The 20286-nt window shown below is 39.3% G+C and overlaps 1 protein-coding gene across 4 annotated transcripts; it reads right to left on the bottom strand.

The window, feature by feature from the left end:
- Positions 1-870: 870 nt before the first annotated feature.
- LOC120556323 lies at positions 871-19117 on the bottom strand. Of its 4 annotated transcripts, none has more exons than XM_039795840.1 (15): positions 18951-19117; positions 16577-16782; positions 15779-15916; positions 13579-13717; positions 12965-13490; positions 12491-12742; positions 10568-10709; positions 10303-10446; positions 8935-9000; positions 8518-8576; positions 6173-6363; positions 5138-5538; positions 4011-4110; positions 2088-2286; positions 871-1980 (listed from the first exon to the last, which is right to left on the bottom strand). In XM_039795840.1, exons 1-15 carry the CDS (start codon positions 19071-19073, stop codon positions 1844-1846), a joined length of 2823 nt encoding a protein of 940 aa, XP_039651774.1. In that variant the 5' UTR covers positions 19074-19117; the 3' UTR covers positions 871-1843. The 4 variants fall into 4 exon arrangements, with proteins under 4 accessions (XP_039651774.1, XP_039651775.1, XP_039651773.1 ...); XM_039795841.1 differs by having other exon boundaries at positions 12491-12831; positions 13108-13490; XM_039795839.1 differs by having other exon boundaries at positions 12491-13059; positions 13156-13490.
- Between the last annotated feature and the right edge of the window lie 1169 nt (positions 19118-20286).

Below are 20286 nucleotides of genomic sequence, written 5' to 3'. Positions count from 1 at the left end.
TCCACCCAGGTCTTGGGGAACAGCCTGGAGTCCATCCGCATTCGCCCTGTCCTGCTCCTGTCCCGGACTCCAGGCTGCCCGCCCCCCCTCCCGTGTTTTGCCTTCTACGGCACGGGTCGTGCCTTGTGGGAGGGGGGATAATGTCAGGTTTACGTGGACTTTTCAGTTGGTTTTCATGGACTTTCTAGGTTTTCATGGACTTTCAGTTTGTGTTTCCCATTCACATTCCCCAGCACTCACTCCTCTCAGCAGTTCGCTACCGATTACATGCACCTGCACTGCATTACGCCTCATCATCAGTTCACCACCTGCATCTCATCAGTGACCACCTTCTTAAGCAGCATAGGCACACTCACTCTTTGTCGAGTCTTGCGTTTTGTTCATGACACTCGGACTTGCTCTTGTATGTCTAGTTTAGTCCCGGTACTTACTTACCTGTTGTTGGCATCCTGTTGTCTGCTGCTGCTCTGAAGCATTACCTCGTATCCTGCCGGTATCCAGCCTGTTCACACTACTCTCTGTTGAATCATTGTAAATAAAGCTCACTGCACTTACTCCAGTCTGACTCCTGCTCCTTCCGTGCGTGACAGGGTGTCAATGGGATTTTGAGCTTATATGTTTGTCCTATTTACCCACCGAACTATTCAACTATGACAGGGTAAAATCGGTTTTGCATTCTATCACTCCTTTAATGTGCAAAAATGCAAACGCACATACAAGTACACATGCAGTGCAATTGTTTTTTTACAAGGTTCTTATATTCTTTCCTCTCACTCATTAACTGTCTCAGTTGTCTCAATTGACTTGAATTGATGTGTAGAAAATGTGTACTGGATTAGGAAAGAGAAGTAAAGAGGACAAAAGCAAAAATATATGTATAAGAATATATGTTTTTATTGATGCATTAAGCAAGTGCATGATAACTGACTGATAACTGTCGAGAGCTTTTGTCATGTAATGATGACATTTGACTACTGGAATGATAATGGTTGGATAAAAGTCCATAAATCAATCAAGATACTTGTTTACAATCATAATACATAACAGAGGAAGCATTTGTAAAGCTACATGGGCTCCCACGGTCATACAGAGTCACGGAAAACACCACAAGAGACCAGCAGCAGCAGCAGTGATCTTTTCAATGTTGATTATTATAAAACTTTAATTAAAAACCTTTCTAGATTCCATTTCCCACAGATTTTTCCTAGCTGAAGAATTTCCTCGTACATAGCTGTAGACATTTCGAAAAAGGTGTCAATATAAACGTTATTCATTTAACCCTCCTGTTGTCCTCGGGTCAAATTTGACCCATTTTTAAAAAGTTTCCATATCAGAAATTTGGATTTCTTGTCACCAATTGTCAAAGAAACCAATGTGGATGGTTCCATACAACCATTACTTTTCACAGGTAAAATAAATGATCAGTTCACTACTTTTACTGAATTTGGGTGTTTTATTTAATTTGATAGCATTTGAAAAAAAAAAGAATGACAAAAACGTCGTAAATAGTGACAAAAAACTGAAAAAAAAAAAACCGACAAATTTTTTTTTGAAGAAAATCGACAAAAACGTCAAATAGTGACGAAAAAACCTGGAAAAAAAATTCGACAAAACCATTGTGATAAGTGACAAGTGTCGAAAAATAACAACAAAAAGGTTGAAAAAAAGGTTTTCATTTAAAATTGTGACACAGAAAAAACTAAAAGTTGCATGGTTGACAACACAAGGGTTAAATGGGTGAATAATTAGATACATGAATCCTCAAGATTTGATAGCATAGCAAATCAAAATAGCTTTATGTATAGTCAAATGTGATTAATACATTGCTAACTGGTATTCTGTCTTAACTTTCAAATGCGGGCAAAGGTTGGTATTTGACCCTTGATATTTTGGCTTTGTAGATGACCACGGCACTGATCATGCCAACGGCTGCAAGGAGACATCCAGCGATGAAAACCAGGTTCAGATTCAGGTTGATCACTGGAGAAAAAGAGAAGCACAATTTCAATCTTGTCCAAAGTCCAACTGGGACTCAAGTGAGGCAAGGTGTGCTGTCATGTAAGAAAAACACTCTCTCGTTTTCATACCTGGGCTCTCGGAGCTTTCTGCGGCTCTCCTTAGGCGCAGAGGACCCTGGGAAATGAAGTGGCTCGCAGTCTGAGTGGCAGCCTCTCTCCTTCGGCGGTGATGTTGGTGACCGGCTGATGTGGAGTTGAGGCATCCCCGTGAGCAGCTGGTGCCGGGGCTCCCTGCCGCACATATCAGCACTGAACAGCTGATGTACACCTGAATGCAACAGAACACGCTGTCATTATATCAGCACACATGCCGCCGTCTGTCCTAAGATTTACAAAGAATATATTTACGGCATTTCCTCTCTAACTGGGACATTTTGGGACCGATTGGTGGGATTGCTGTGGACGAAGTACACGCGGAGACACTGGTTACTGGTTACACTGGTAACAGCTAATGAAGTTTAACCATGTATCAGCTAATTTAAATAGCTCACGTCAGTGGTGTAGTCTACGTGATACGCAGGTATACGCAGTATACCCACTAAGAAATCTCCAGGATTCCCATATACCCACTTCAAAATGTGCAATGATACGCAACATACTTTTGTGACAGAACTTTCCCTTCAGATATTTGTATTCACAAATACGGGGTCGAGTAATGGGACAGCAAACTAAACTAACGCTGCAGAACATGCCGAGAGACTTTTCTCATCTTTCATCGATCCGAGGGCAGTGCGTAATGTGTGCGTAGCGACCGGGCCCCAATGCTCCGCCTACACTAACGGTATCCTCCTTCACCTCACATTTAAGACTAATATAAGCAGCCTATTTTATTTTGTCCTCGTTGCTTTGGCGTCACATTTTGTGATCCAGGCTTAGGTCCCTGATGTGAAAGCCCCCCTTACTGCTATATATTCCGTTATATTTTTTATATATTTTGAATGTCATTAAGGTGTTTTCCTTCTCATAGGCTAAATAAAGGTATTGCCACCAGTAATTGGTGCATAAAAGTGTATCAGAATGCAGGATATTAGTCTTTGATGCTCAAAATAACCCTGGGGGAGGACACCCAGACCCCACACTTTGGCTACCTCATTTCTTCCATTTTTTAAAATTCTTTTCTTTCTTTATTCCTTGGTTGGTTATATGTTCGAGTCGGTTGACTATGTGTTGAGGATGTCAGAAACGTTGATAAAAGGGGTTGGTGATGTGATGTAATGGATGCTGATGTTGTTGACGATGGTCGTTGTTGATTATATTGTGTCAACTTTGTAGGCTGATGTGCACTTTTCCTACCCTGTGTAGGTTACTGCTATCCATGCACCTTGTACTGGTATTTATTTGTCCTCATCCTGTTACGGTTGTGTTCCAGTTGGACTGTGTGTAGAACTTGTATGTATTTATGTGAAATAATAATATGGATGTATATTATATAATAATGTGCAATATGGAAGCTGATGGGAAATAGATAAATCTAATGACAGAAAGAGAGCATGTCTGTAGATGTATGTTCATACTGTTTGTATGCAATGCCTGGGTGTGTATGACTGTGTGTGTTTATGTGTGCTGCTAATGCTGCTATATGTTTCTATTTATTCTTTTTTTAAGTAACACTAGCACTTACTTTATATTATATTTTTATAGACTCAATGAATGATGCACTGACTGGAGAGCACTTTAAATTCCGTTGTACCTGTTACAATGACAATAAAGACCTATTCTATTCTATGTATTATGTATACAACATACAGAAGATAATAATACATTTAATAAGACTGATAAGATTCTGAAGGACCTAAGAACAAAATATGAATAAAATAGAACGTAAAAAGGGTTGGTGTAATAAGCTTCAACCTGCACCTTTTCGGTCAGTATTGATTATAAATCAGTTAAGATGACACTGTATGAATTTAGGTGACATTTTTGTTTTGTACGTGATGTTGTGTATCTATGTGATCGAAATAAACTAAACTAAACGCGTAGTCCGTTCTTTACCTGGTCGTGCAAGCCGATGAACTTGAAGGCCTCCATGCTGAACTGGAATTGTCTCTGGTGGGCAGGGGAATGGATTTCAACAGTCGGGTCCACATTACACCTAGTCAGAGCAAACCAAACATAAGAAACATTGCCTCTGTAACTCTATGTATTACAATGGATGCTATTATAGAGGAAGAGGTATTGTTCTATTGAAGGTATTTACATGATAAGGATAAGGAGTGTGGGTAATGCCAAAGATGGAGACTGGCTGATTGGTGAGCCATAGCTTTACCGCTACCGCTATTTTAAATGATCATCCGAGGCGAGGTAAGGGAAGAAGGATTTTCCGAGGTCAAAGTCGGAAACACTCCCCATGACCTCGGATTTCCGAAGTCGGAAATTGGAACACCTCGCAGTACCCCGAGTTGGATCCAACATGGCTGCTCCGTGCATCAATATAGTGAAAGTTGTAGTAACATACAGTTAAAAGCACTTCTGTCTTATTTGTGTCTCACTAAATCAAACAGTCCAGTCATTCTTCTATCTGTGGACATGTTTTTATGCACAAAAAACAGCGTTGTTATCAACAGGTATAGCTAGCAATGGCTAACCTGGCTAGAGCTAATGAAAACAATGAATTTGGAAAGGCAGCACGGTGGCTCAGTGGTTAGCGCTTCTGCCTCACAGCAAGAAGGTTCTAGGTGCCAGTCCAGGTTGTTCTGGGCCTTTCTGTGTGGAGTTTGCATGTTCTCCCTGTGTTTGTGTAGGTTTCCTCTGGGTGCTCTGGTTTCTTCCCACCATAAAGACATGCATGCTAGTACTACAGTTGAACATTAGCAGACTGGCTAACAATGGTGCATTTATGTTTATTAATGTGCATTGTCCTAATCAAATAAACTTGTAAATGGAACACATTCAACTCGGGTGTGACGTGATTCCCAGCTCTGAGTTCCCGAGGAAAATGGAACGCACTCAACGTGTGTGTGTTTTTTTTATTGTTGCCCTGTCTAGTTTACTGTGTGACTGAGAACAATTTAAAGTAAAGTATAAAAAACAACTAAGACTAGAAAAGTAGTATAATAGCTGCTCTTTAAAAACACATTGTTACGTCCTCTGTTGCCACCAGGGGGTGTAGTCATGCCTACCCGTTGTCAATGATGGGGTAGGTTGGCCAGTAGTTTGGGTTGTCATATGGTGCCGCTCTGCAGGACTCCACAAACAGCTCAGTGTTTTCGACGGAGGTGGTGGCCTCTATCTGCATGTAAATCCGGCTCCCTATGTCGTACTCCAGAGGGTAATCATTTGGATCGATCTGGGTTTGGAATTGGGCGTTGGGATAGAACTCAAACTGGTAGGTGAACGTGCCGAAGCCTTTCTCCCACACTGTGACGTTCCTCCTGTGCGCCGTGAAGCCCAGTGTCACATTCCCACTTTTGGGGTACTGGCAGTAGAACTGCACCTCCAGCTGGTTCTTCCTGGTGATCAGGTACTCTGTGCTGTCGACCGTGGTGATTTCATTCTTGAAGATCAGGTTTTCCTCATCTTCCTGCAGAGATAAAGGTTATGCATTAAAGAGCCCCTATTATACTCCTTTTCAGCATCGTATTTGTACTCTTGGGGTCTACTAGAATAGGTTTAGCACCTCAAGCTGTGTTGGAAACCATTCCCTATCACAGAGAGTGCACTATATAGTGTGTTTGACATTTTGTAGTGGTGTTCAAATTCTCCTTGGTTAATTTCATTCACTATATAGCCCACTAAAAAATAGCCACAATGCACTGCTAATTTGAGTGTATATACGATGTACCCTGCATTTTACTCTCGTATACCACAATGCAACGCGGCCGTGTTTTCCCAGAGGAGAAAATATGAAAGTTGAAAGCACAGCAGGCTGGGCAATACATCAATGTACATCAATATCATGATATGATATATGATATCTTCTTAGATTTTGGATTGTAATATCGTAATATGACACAATTGTCGTCTTTTCCTGGTTTTAAAGGCTGCATTACAGTAAAGTTATATACTTTTCTGAACTTTCTGAAATCTCATTGGGTAAATATTTGGTGAAAGCACCATTTGTACAATATCGTCCAGACCGTTTTTCGAGGTGTTTGATTTTCTCCATAGCGGCCAGCTCTACGCAGCAGGTGATGAAACAAATGAGCCGACGTTACCTCAATCTGAGTGCCGCAAGCGTTGAGGGGGACGACGGCGATGATGTGAGTGCTGTTGGAGTAGCTCTGGAGGCTGCAGGCGGTGTTGCTGGGGTCACTGAGCCGCAAATGTTCCTCACTGAGTCCACGGAACGAAGATTTCTCAACCTCTACCGTCATTGTGGACTCGCCGCAGCTCACATGGGATTTAACTAAGGAGAGAGACATTTTCAAACCATTTAAAAAAAAGCTGAACATTTCTTTAACTAATGCTTGATTTCTTTTTGGTGTTATAGTTTTTGGTTAGTCTGATTTCTCACAGTTTTCTGTTATTTCTCTATCTTTTTGTTTTTAATCCCTACTCGTACATTTCGGTTATGATCATTTCTAATACTAGTGATGTCTGGGCATGGGTGTGTGTGTGTGTGTGTGTGTGTGTGTGTGTGTGTGTGTGTGTGTGTGTGTGTGTGTGTGGGTGGGGGGGTGTGTTAGGGGGAGTTTGTAAGCTTGTATGTGAGTGAATGTGTACGTTGTACTGCAATGTCTTGTCTTCTGTACTGTCTAGTTCTACCGAGGACCCTCTCTACAATGAGATGACACATCTCAAGAGGTATTCCTCAAGAGGTATTAAATAAAAAAAATTGAATACAAATATTTTCTAAAGAATATTGTGTGATATAACCTGCATTATGCAATATTTTTGACATGAAAATGTCGCTTAATGCAGGAATGTAATTTACATTACATATATATATAATAATTCATTCTTTATTGATATGTTTTATGTTGCTATTTCTATATTGTAACTAGGAGATTTTTCAAAGCTAGTACGTGTACGATTTAAGCTGTTAAAGGTTTGTTTTTGTCTGTGTAATGTTATCCCTATGAGATGTCTTGTTAACAACCCATGTAACTCCTTGTATTATGTTACCTTTCATATTTAATCTGTTGATTTGATAATGTGTGTCATTTTAGTTTGGGCTTTTTTTTTTTTTCTTTTCCCTTAGTATTTTAGTTTCTCTCTACTTTAATTGGAATATGCATTGGAGAGTGCCCAGATTGAGCCCCTCTGAGGTAGTGTTAATTTCGTCAGACGAGACGAGACTAAATATGTTCGTCAACGACCTTTTTTTCCATGACTAATGCTACGTTTACACGTGGCCGGCTATTTTCATAAACGGACATTTCAACCTCTCGGTTTTCAGAAAAGTGTTCGTTTATATGTACCAGTGTATATATGCCGTCAATGCAGTCAAGAGCATGCCAAACCTGTAGGTGGCAGTGTAACAAGAAGCTCAAGCCCACGTTAGCCAATCAGAATCCCGACAATAGCAACAACAACCAATCACGTCCTCTTTCTCTCTCTCGGCTGCCTAAACCTCCGTTTGTCTCAGTTTACATGCAAACGTGCAAACGAAGTTTTCCAAAATCTCCACTTTGGCCGGAGTTTTTAGAAATAATCGTTTTCTGTGATAAAAACGGGGTTTTCGTGTAAATGAGAGGCCAAACCGCAGGAAAATATCTGCGTCTTCCCTTCGTGTAAACGGGGCTTAAGACGAGACAATGACGAGACTGCGCCGATGTCCAAAAACGCTGACTAAGACTAAATTAACATGCATTATTGTTGACGAAAAAAGACAAGACTAAAATGTTTTGCATAAAATAAAAACTAAGATAAAATCTCTCTTCATTTTTGTCTATAATCGTCTCTACTTTTTCATCATGAGATAGAATATTCAGCTGTTACCGTTATCTACCGCCTCGCCAGTTTCGTGCTGCATTTATTTTATTGTAAAATATCCCTTTCCCATGCAGTTGTTGTTTTTGTCATTTACTGGTGAAATAAGGAAGAGGCTCAATATTTATATAACTTTATATAATTTATTTATTTTTATAACTATTTGACTGAAATGGTTATCAGAAATTATTTATTAAAAAAAAGACTAAAATGTTTTGACTAAAACTTGACTAAGATACCTTGAGTTCTCTTTTGACTAAAACTAGACTAAAATGACGAGACTTTTAGTCAACTAAAACTTGACTAACAAAATTTTTTCGCACAAGACTAAGACTAAGACTAAATTAAAAATAGGTGACAAAATGAACACTACTCTGAGGGTTTGTTGCACCTCTCCATCAAATCTTTTATTGATTATGTGTATATTAATCTGTAGTATTTGTATATGTCTAAACCAATAAACTAAACTATGTAAGCAAGCAGGTGTTTATCAGCCAATACTCCAGCCATACGGCCAATATTTGGCACCAACATATCATTTAGCATGTTATATATTTGTTAAAATATTCACCGTTAGAGCTGCAGTTCAACTACAAAATGTTAACATTGAAGAAGGCCTTGGACTCACCTTGCTCCTTCCGGACGTCAACCAGAACACACCTCATCTCGGACTGATAGACCCCAGACCTGAAAGGCATCAGCGAACACGGATTTAAAACTTTAAAGTCTACCTATCCCTCGCAGCGATCTCAATTAAATGTAACCAATGTAAGTCATTTAAAGAGCTGAGCATTTCTGTTTGAAAAGGCAGAAGCTGTCGGGCTTTGTATAGTCTATCTTGTGATACACAGTTGCTTCTGACTTCATGTTTAATGAATGAATGTGAATTATTTGAAATTGGCCGCTTAATCGGTTCATTTTTTTATGTTCACAGCTTTCTTCATTTCAATCTCTCAGTCTAGTTGCATCAAGAGCTATATGCACTCTACCTTATCGCTAAGACATGTATTTAAAAAAACACAGAACACAAAGAAAGGTTACTTACTGTGAGGATGGGGAGGGGTGGTAATGGTAACTGAGGGTTGTGCCTGGAAGAGGGGTTCCAGCAGATCTGCAAAATGTGTCAAAGTGAAATCCTGGTTTCACACACTCATTCTGTGCATACTAGTTCTACCATAAAGGAAATGACTTCATACAAATTCATTATTTATACAGTTAGAAGTATTAAAGTTGGCAGACCTGGCTAAATTTCAAACAGCACAATTATTGTGTAAAGCACAAAATAATCAACTACCGACAAAAAAAAAAAAAATCATTGAAAGAGAAGGGAGTTATAGTTAAAGGCAGGGATCTTCAACAGGGGGTCCGGGACCCCTAGGGGGTCCTCAGAGTCACTGCAGGGGGGCCTTCAAATTATTGTTAACTTTTGAAAGTTTTTTTCAAAAATTAGAAAGTCAAATAATCACAACATATTATTAGCAAATATAAATCACCACTGAGGATAGATAAGGTAGTCACTAAGGTAGCCATCCACAGATAGAGTTCATCCTGAGGATTCACTGTGCCACATGCATGTTTTAAAATTAAAACCAGATTTTTTAAATGAATGAACTATATGAGGCTATTTTAAAAGCTTGTTATTCTATTCAAGAGGGTATGTATTAAGGCTTTAGGCAGGCCTACATGTAATTGTAGACCCAGTTTAATATGCAACTTAATTTATATAATATGTAGTAGGAGGTCCCTGCCCTGTCTTACTCTCAGTTAAGGGATCTTTGCCTTGAAAACCATTGAAGACCCCTGGTTTAAGGGGATTATATAAATTCCAAATTGGAAAGGTGCGTACGTTATTTCTGTTTGGGGTGTAAAATTATGGAACAGCTTGAATGAGGAACTCAAGCAATGTCCAAACATGAAACAGTTCAAAAAGAGATATAAGGAAATGTTTCTCACCGGGACCAGGGATGAAGGGGTTTGATTATCATTGTTTGTTGATTTATTTAGATGATAATTATTCTGTCTTAGTTCCCACTTTTTCAATTTTGAATTTATGAATGAATTTATATTTTTGATTACATCAATATAAAAAAAAAATAATAAATGCAAGTAATTATTATATATATTTGAACACATGAACACATGAGAAATTAACCATATTTTGTAGGATACTTGGTTAGTAAAATTATATATTTGGATGAGTTGAAAAAAAAAGTGTAACTGAGGCTTTTTTTTTTACTAACAGCGACTTATGGGGAAGGGGTGGGATTAAAGAAGTGTATACTTCTTCCCAAATCATCAAGTGTTTGTCATTCATGTATCTCTAGGCTTTCTATTGTGTGTAATGTCATTATTTTCTGTTTTCTTTAACATGTTTGAAATAAATTTCAATCAAGCAATCAAACCAAAGGCTCACCCGGTCACTGATTCAACAGCAAAGCAGATTGGGTAATGGTGTCCCAGGTCATCCAGGTTAGGCGACCACTTAATGGCAAACTCGTCATATGAGGTCCTGTGCTTGCTGATATTCAGTGGCCCAGTGATGATGATATCTTGTATTCTGTATGAAAACAAAACAAGGAGAGCAGAGATTTCCTCTTATGGCTGATGTTACACTTACTTGTTAAAATGATGACAAAGTTTCGACGATGGCTACACCAATAACGTCGGTTCTCACTTACGTTGCGTATGCAGCTTGTGCTTTGACTCTGATCTCCACTTCTTTGCTGATCTCTGCTTGGATGCGTGCTCCATTTCCAGGTGTAGGGTGCACAAACTGAGGCAAGTAGTGTCCCACCTGACATGAGGGAGCAGGTGGGTCCACTGGAGTTGAAAAAACAAAAATTCATTCAAATTCCAAAGTGCAAAAAGTAATCAATACATGAGAAAGCTGCCACTTTTTCACACTGTCTGTTGGTCAACACTTTAAAGCTGTCGCGGAAAGTGTTATTGTCATTATCCATTAAAGGCAAAATATCTGCTGTAACTTCAGGCTGTAGCTGACACTGACAGCGTGTGTGTTCTGTGTATTTCTTCCTGAAATTTGGGTTGGGCATTGATTACTCTTAGGCTATTGTCCAGTAAAAGCTAATTATCTCCTAATGTAATGATTTTTTTGTTTTTAGATTAACTTATAAGTGTTCCTTCACAGGTTTAGAAAATGTTCCTACTTCTTAGGCTAAATAAACTTTGCCTTTAACTTTGCAGCCCGGTTATGTAGGGCTGCACAATTAATCGAATTTTAATCACGATCACAATTTTGGCTTCCCACGATCAAATTTGCGTGATCGAGCGATATTTAAAATGCGTCATTCCCTTCATAGAACAGTTTTTGCAAAGCCAATCTAGCGCTCCATAAACCACTGTCTGATCACATGTCTCCATGAGCCAATCAGAGCTGTTCCCTGCACCGCGCAGCTTAGTTTCTAGATGTAGACAGTCACAGAGGATAGAGTAACGTGAGGAAAATTCCACAACAGGTAGCAGTCGGTCATCATAAGCCGGTCACAATGTTTACCAGTTTACCAGTCAACGCAACGTTTTGTCCCGTCTGTGTTGTTTTTCAGACAACAGCAGTGACCAGTGCTAGTTTGTGTCTTTTAGCTCATAGCTTTAGCAGCAGACTGTTGGACGTCCCGCTGTTGGAACCCTACAGTGAAATACAGACACACTACACTGTTTAGCAGTCAGCATTTTAGCCGTGTTTAATCCAGTTACCACTGTGGCTAACGGTAGGCTAACGTTACCTGCTGTGTAACGTGTTATTAGTGTTTACTGTGGCTAACGGTAGGCTAACGTTACCTGCTGTGTAACGTGTTAGTGTTTACTAGCGTGACATTCAGCGATGTTTATGTTGCCTCTAACGTGGGTTTCGGAGCATCAGAGCGCAACGCAGACATGTAAGTGGCAGTGTAATGAGCCACAGAAAACCGCGTAGCTATTTCGTCTGGTAGATACCAGGCACCACATGCGCCGTTAACGTGAACAGAAAATTGCGTTGCCTGTATCTTTCACGGCAAACCTGCACGTGTGGAAAGCGGTCGCGAAACAGCTGAAATGGCATACTCCTTCACAGTATCCTTCAATAAAGGAGGAATGTAGCACAATATGGATGTATTAGTAGGAATGTAGCACAATATGGATGTAAAAGCAGTTATAATTATCTAATTATGTGACAATATAATTTGTTTTGGCTAAAATCAACAAATAATCGTGATAATTAATCGTGATCTCAATATTGATCAAAATAATCGTGATTATCATTTTGGCCATAATCGTGCAGCCCTACGGTTATGGGCTGCCGCTAACTGCGTTCTTGGTCAATATTGGACCACTTTCAAAGATTTTTGTTCAGGTTATTCACGTAGACACCAATTCATGGAAAAATAGGGTCCAAGTTGAAAAGAAAACAAATTACTCTTAAATATTTCTCAAATGATGGCTGCTGCCATGTGTAACATCACACATTAAGTTGTTGCCAGAGCTGCAACATGCAGGAAAGTCGCAACCCAGTGAAAGCGGTGCAGCAACAGGTTATTTTTATGTGGATTGACTCATTGAAAATGGCACCAGACAAAATGAGGACAAGCAAAACCCTGACTCACCAAGTAAGGAGAATTGCAAAGGTAGTTTACTGAGAGGAGAAGTGGTGGCGTGCAGGTTTCTTGTGGTGCTAGGGTACGTTGTGTACGTGTAGACTGTAGTAGTTGCAGGTGGTGCAGTTGTAGAAAACCACCATGGGATTGTAGTATACCACCATGGAGTTGTGGGTGGGGTTGTAGTTGGGGATTGGGTTGTAGTATACCACCAGCCCCATGAGGTTGTGGGTGGGACTGTAGTTGGGGATTGGGTTGTAGGATACCACCAGCCCCACCATGGGGTTGTGGTTGGTGCTGTAGTTGTGGGTTGGGCTGTAGTATACCACCAGCCCCACCATGGGGTTGTGGTTGGTGCTGCAGTTGTGGGTTGGGCTGTAGTATACCACCAGCCCCACCATGGGGTTGTGGTTGGTGCTGCAGTTGTGGTTGGTGCTGCAGTTGTGGGTTCAGCTGTAGTTGTGGGTTGGGCTGTAGTTGTAGTATACCACCAGCTCCACCATGGGGTTGTGGTTGGTGCTGCAGTTGTGGGTGGGACTGTAGTTGTGGGTTGGGCTGTAGTATACCACCAGCCCCACCATGGGGTTGTGGTTGGTGCTGCAGTTGTGGTTGGTGCTGCAGTTGTGGTTGGTGCTGCAGTTGTGGGTTGGGCTGTAGTATACCACCAGCCCCACCATGGGGTTGTGGTTGGTGCTGCAGTTGTGGTTTGTGCTGCAGTTGTGGGTTGGGTTGTAGTACTAAACCAGTTCCACCATGGGATTGTGGTTGGTATTGCAGTTGTGGGTTCAGCTGTAGTTTGCCCCCAAGACCCCCATGGGGATACGCTGGTATATGCTGCTGGATATGTGACCTGTCTCTTTCTCCTCGCTGTCAGTGGAGCCCTGGAGTCTCTGCCCCCATCAGTGTAGGCCAGAGTAATGTGCCTTTGCGGGAAGTCCTCCACCACCAACTCAAATCCATAAGGGCTGGGGTTGGCGTTGGAGTTGAGGTAGTGTAATGAGCAAGAGCCCTAACAATGTGAACATTTAGTAGTTAAGGGAGGCAAAGCTTCAGTCAGGTATTATTCAGTGTATTAGGAAATTTATTTTTCAACTTACCTCATCTAAGATAAAGCCTGAGGGTTGGTTACACGTGCTGCACTCTCCATCACTGACACTTCCATATCTGCATCGAACTCTGTCGCCATCAGGGTCAAAGGACATCAGCTTGTATGTCCGTGGGCAGTTCTGGGGAACTCTTGAATAGACACATCAACATCAATTATCTTCTACAGAAGGATATTTTACACAAAAGGATCCAATCAGCAAATGCAAGAAGTAATACAAAGTCAGTGACATGCTAGTAAAGGTAAAGGTGTTGTCTGTTGTCAACAGGAAAATTCAGAAAATAAAAAATGTCAAAGATCCATGTTAAGTGAACACCCTCATTTTTATTAGATGAAAACATGAATATAAAGCAATTCATTTTATGTGATTACAGCATTTTCCAAATTATTCTGCAGACATACTTTGTACAGTACTATAGTGTACAATCCCAGTATAAATAGTCGCAGGTTATCTTTTGCTTTCGGCCCATTCATTTCACTATTTTTGGAGTTGAACTGCTTTCCAACTACCACCATGCACCTTTCGTACTACCACTGGGGGGCAGCAAAGTAGAACATGATCCCACAGATTATTTAACAAAATGATTAAATGTTAGCGCAGTCTAGATCAACAAAGTACATTTCCACGATAAAGTATGACACGCCAGACGTCAGGCTTTGCCCGTTACCTTCCGCTCTCTGTGGGAATATATATATGATATATATGATGATTTTGTGGGGAACCTTTCTTTTTAGTAAATTTTTTTAAATCCAGTGTTTTTTACTCTTACATGTTTTTTTATACTTAAATGATTCATTTTGTACCCTCTGGACACCTTTGAGGCAAAAATGTCCATGCACACAAAAACTGTTATTAAATCATCATATATCAATATTTTTTTCTGCTTTTTTTTCATAAATCACTTAAACAACTTCTAACTTAATCAAAATCACCAAACATTCCATCATTTTCAGGATTTTAAACCTTTTAATGCCAGTTTATTTATTTGAAGTATGTCATTATTTATAAAAAAAAAAAAAAAACACACACAAAAAATTATTTTTTTTCCCATATAATGAATAATATGGAGATGGGACTTTGGCGGTGATTAGAGTCTTGGATATGTCAAAGATAAGCAACAAAACTGATTTGATTGCATTAGTATTGTTTATGTAGTTCCAGATACTCCCTCTGGACACCTTCGTGGACAAAAATGCCCCATTGACTTCCATTATAACAACATGTTTTTTGATCTCACTGCCTTTACAGTATAAAACCATGCATTCTGTAATGTCAGCATTTCATTTTGAACAAAAGTGGTCATATTTGACATTTTTACAGTATTTCACCAGATTCAACCATTTTGCCCTTTTAGGCCGATGCATGAAATCATTGTATTTTTTACAGTTATATTATGGAGCTGTGTGTGTGTGTGTGTGTGTGTGTGTGTGTGTGTGTGTGTGTGTGTGTGTGTGTGTGTGTGTGTGTGTGTGTGTGTGTGTGTGTGTGTGGTGTGTGTTATGTATGTGGGTGGGTGTGTGACATAAAAAAAATACAGATGCAATCAAATCAGTTTTGTTGCTTATCTTTGAAATATCCAAGACTCTAATCACCACCAAAGCCCCATTCTCCTATGATTTATTTTATGGAAAATAATTAATGTTCTGTTGGGTTTTTCATAAATAATAATTGCTTTAAAGAATTAAACTGGCATTTAAAGGGTTAAAATCCTGAAAAACTATTGAATGTTTGGTAGTTTTGAAGAAGTTAGAAGTTGTTTAAGTGATCTATGAAAAAAAAGCAGAAAAATTGATATATGATGATTTAAAAACAGTTTTTGTGTGCGTGGACATTTTTGCCTCGAAGGTGTCCAGTGTTATTTTTTTTGAGGAGGGCCTGAGGGTTAAATAGTTCACATTACTGTATTGTGTAAACAGTTAACTTCATTTAATATTGTGGTGTTTTATTTAGCAGTGTGCAAAAGTTCCTTCCCGAGACTATTTAGCAGAGCCATCGTCGCTGCATCCAGAGCTTAGCGCCACCCAGGACGATTGTGATTGGTCTAAAGAAATGCAAAAAACACAGTTTTTTCTCCTATCCCAGAATGCATCTGTGGTGTAGCCAGACCGTATTCCAGCTCTGTGGAGAAAGGTCTGGCAATGTGGTGACTAGGGTTAACCAAACTGTTTCATGCCAACTGCAGGGGACTCACCGTAGGAAAGGTAGAATGGCAATGTCAGGTGAGTGGTTGGGTTCTCCGGTGTCAGATCTTGATCCCAAATCCACTGAAGTCAGTAGTCTCCAATTAGAAAGCCCATTACGATTTGCGATCCAACAACAGCTGTCTGCCCTGGTATGTGTGAAAACAACACTTTTAAAATACTGGATGACTTTAAAGGTCCCATATTGTAAAAATTAAGATTTTCATGTATTTTTTTTTATTAAAAAAAGCAGATCGAGGTGCCATATAAATACTGTGAAAAGTACCAAAACACTCAATCCACAGAGAAATGCACACAGCCAGTAGTCAGAAACGGTGTCTTTAAACGACCGATTAGGACTTCTGTAAGATTGTGATGTCATAGCTATACTATATATATATGTAGAAAGTGCCGCTGCAGTGCTGTAACAGTCATTCCCCGGCTTCAATGACGGTGCAGAGACTCCGAGAGCACAGATGCGAAAGACCCGGTAACACTGATCAATCAGAGCAGTCTGGGCTTTTTCAGGAGGGGGGCTTAAAGAGACAGGCGCTAAAACGGAGCGTTTCGAGCCGAGGGAGAATACAGTTATATTCAGACAGACAGTATGAGAAAAATAATCTGTCTTTTGAACATTAAAGCATGTAAATATGTTCTAGTAAAAGCCCAAAATACAAATATGAACCTGAAAATTAGCATAATATGGGACCTTAATTAAGCAGGGTTATTGAAAAAGATGATGCTCCACAAACTTTGTTAACAACAGCAGCAACAATATGAATATGATTTAAGTGAAAAGGAATGCTTACCTCATTTGAAAAGGTCTGTCAGTTGGGACATTTCTCGTACTGACTGTTTCAGTTTCACACCATTCCCTGTTATATTGGGGTGCATTGGTGCTCCTGTCAAGTACGCCTACTTGATTGCTGGGGTTCCTGCCACAGTTGCCGTTGTAACAATACCAGTCATGGGAGTACTGACACCCATCATAGGTTGCCCGGTTGCGAAAGTCCACCTGCGGAAAGATATCACATCACATTTGATCAACAACAGTAACAACACACGTTAAAGGCCATATCTTATATCATTAAAAAAAACAGGTATTCTATAGACACACTGGTATTCTTGAAGAAAAAAAGTGTTGAAATGTGCAAAAATACAAAATATTAGAAATAACTAATGAACAATTTAGGGTTGAAACCAGGGTTTAAAATTAGAACCATTGACCAGCCAAATTTTGGTAAAAATATTCACTTGGCTGGTAGATTTGCTCCACTCACCAGCCCAAAAGAACAATGGTTATCTATTGAGTGGCTGGTAAAATTTTAACATTTAAGTCAAAACATGTCATAAATTAAGACCCACACTCAGGGATGAAGAAATATGGACATAGAGTTCCTGTACATGTTGTGCCAAAAACCCATGCTAAAGTATGATAGGCTTCTTTGCCCGACACATTTTTTGCAAATCCATGCTATTGATTAATCAATCAATCAAATTTCATTTAAAGTGTAAAATTACCATTAAACATGGTCTCAGTGCACTTTACAATTAAAAGGAACACAGAAATAACAGACAGCAACAAAACAATTGAACAGCAATTAAAGGTCCCATGGCATGAAAAATTCACTTTATGAGGTTTTTTAACATTAATATGAGTTCCCCCAGCCTGCCTATGGTCCCCAGTTGGCTTGAAATGGTGATAGGTGTAAACCGAGCCCTGGGTATCCTGCTCTGCCTTTGAGAAAATGAAAGCTCAGATGAGCTGTTCTGGAATCTTGCTCCTTATAAGGTTACCTCCCCTTTCTCTGCTTTGCCCGCCCAGAGAATTTGGCCCACCCATGAGAGAGAGAGAGACATCATGGCTTTCAAACGAGCAAAGTGGTAGTTGGTCAAGGCCACACCCCCACCCTCCACCTTGCCCCCCCTATCTCCTCCTCAATAGCTACAGACAAAGAAATGGCACATCCTAAGGAAAGCTCATTGTGGGACTGGCTCTAGTGGCTGTAGTTCTGCACCAAGGCTGAATTTCGGGAAAGAGACTTCAGATACAGTATTAGGGGACCACTAAGGCCTATATAAAAGAGACTTCAGATACAGTATTAGGGGACCACTAAGGTCTATATAAAAGAGACTTCAGATACAGTATTAGGGGACCACTAAGGTCTATATAAAAGAGACTTCAGATACAGTATTAGGGGACCACTAAGGTCTATATAAAAGAGACTTCAGATACAGTATTAGGGGACCACTAAGGTCTTTATAAAAGCATCCAAAGAGCACCATGTCATGGGACCTTTGTAATTGTAAAATCACCATTAAACATGGTCTCAGTGCACTTTACAATTAAAGGAACACAGAAATAACAGACAGCAACAAAACAATTGAACAGCAATTAAAGCAGCGATAATAAACAATACAAAACCAGCAAGATAAGACAATATCAAAATAATTATCTCCTTTTATGTCTGTCTGTGGATTTTTACAAATATTTAAACAATGATGAAGCAATTTCGTCTGACTTTGTCTGAGGTAAAGTGCTCAGTATAATGTTTTTTAAAAATGTATTTCCTGCAAAACAAGGTTTTCGGATATACAAGGTTTCCATCCGACAGTGGCAGTATGTAAAATAATCCCCAAGCACTAACGATAAATAACTTGTCCTTACACTTGGAGTTGTAAAACTTAAAAATATCTTGAATAGTTAAAAAGGCTGCAGCCCTTTCATTAACATTAGTATCAGGGGGAGTTTTACTTTTCCAGGACATTCATCAATAAAGCCCTGGCAAAGTAATAATTACAAATAATAATGTTTATTTAATATAGCACCTTTTACATGCAAAGTCACAAAGTGCTTCACAAGAGAAACAATATTAAAAAATAAGACCCAATAACAAATTGAAAGTCAAATGAAAGAGGCAAAATAATACCAAAAGAAAATTTAAAAATGAACAAAATTACAAACATGAGACAAAAACCAGTACATAAATAGCAAAGACTGCATCTGAAATAAATGTAAGACTTTCGATATTCTAATCAGAGTAATCCAACACAATAAAAACGAATAATAAAGGGATTTAATAAAGCATCCCTGTCACGTAACAAGGAAAACGTATTCATATAATATATATGCATTATATTCTATAATGCATGTTGCATACCATTAAAAGTTGTACCACTCACTTTAAATGTCCCATCAGGGTTTCTTCCTTTGTAGGTGTAGGTTGCGCTTCCCCCAAAGTGATGTGACGCAGAGGCCAGCGAGGCCAGGAGCATCGGAAGCAGGAGTACCAGTGTGGAAGCCATGAAGTCCCAAACTCACCTCTATCTCCAGATCCTCTGCCGCTCACATGCACCTGCAACATCTTTATATACACTGAAAGGCTGGTCGGAGACGCTGGTCCTGCCTAGTTTAATGGCACAGTATGCACACAATGTTCCAGAACAATGGGTTAGCTGCAAAACCAGTTTTACAGAAAAACAGACCGAATTGAAAGTATTTTATACTGTAAACGCCTCCTTTAAAACAACATGTAGCGTGAAAATGAAACAGAACTCTTCTATGGCAAAAGAATGTTTGCTGGCAGAATGAATACATACTGTTCTCATTGCAAATGTTAGAGAAATTGAAACCGAAGCACTCTCATTTTAGTGTTAGGGCTGCAACCAAAGACTATTTTCATTGTCAATCAATCTGTAGATTATTTTCTCAATTAATTAATTCGTTGTTTGGTTTATAAAATGTCAGAAGATACTACTGTGCAATATGCCATTTCTATTCATCCACACTACCCAGCTAGTATATGTGTATATAAAACATATATATACATTTATATATGTATATATATACTGTATTATATATTTATTTTTTACCTGTCTGTTTTTTCTATTTACCTTTAATACTTTTGTATATTTTATCTATTTAATGTGTATATGTCTTATTCTGATATATATAGATATTCAGTTTACTGTCACAGAGGAGAGAAGAAACTAGAACATATTTACTTTTATTTTCATAAAAATTGACTCAAACCGATTACTCAAATCATAACAGTTGGTGATTGATTTAATAGTCGACAACTAATCGATACATCTTTGCAGCTCTATTGTAGTGCAAGACAGCTTTAAACCAAAATGGTTGCAGACATCCATATATATAGAACTGAATGCAGGAAAAATTAAAAAAATAGTGTGCTGTCATAAAAATGCTAAAATATATGTTTACTACCAGGTTTCTCCCCTTCAAAAGAGAAACTTTAGTGAATGAAACCATTCTGATACCTTATCTGTTAAGCAGTTGTAACAGCATCAATCAGATGTTTTTCAGAACAGTAATATGCCTTCCTCCTCCTAGAACAACCAGCTTTTCTACATCTCTCATCACAGTCCCTTTGTTTTATGCAATGAAGGTATGTTGCTTCAGTTGTTCCTCTCGGCAGCATCACGCGCACCTTTTTTTCACCTTCAACTTCACTCAGGTCAAAAGATCGGACTGTGTTGGCGTAGCAACCACTGCCAG

Source organism: Perca fluviatilis, chromosome 3, assembly GCF_010015445.1.
Source record: "Perca fluviatilis chromosome 3, GENO_Pfluv_1.0, whole genome shotgun sequence".
Taxonomy (NCBI): domain Eukaryota; kingdom Metazoa; phylum Chordata; class Actinopteri; order Perciformes; family Percidae; genus Perca; species Perca fluviatilis.
This window is presented reverse-complemented; position numbering and strand designations above follow the sequence as displayed.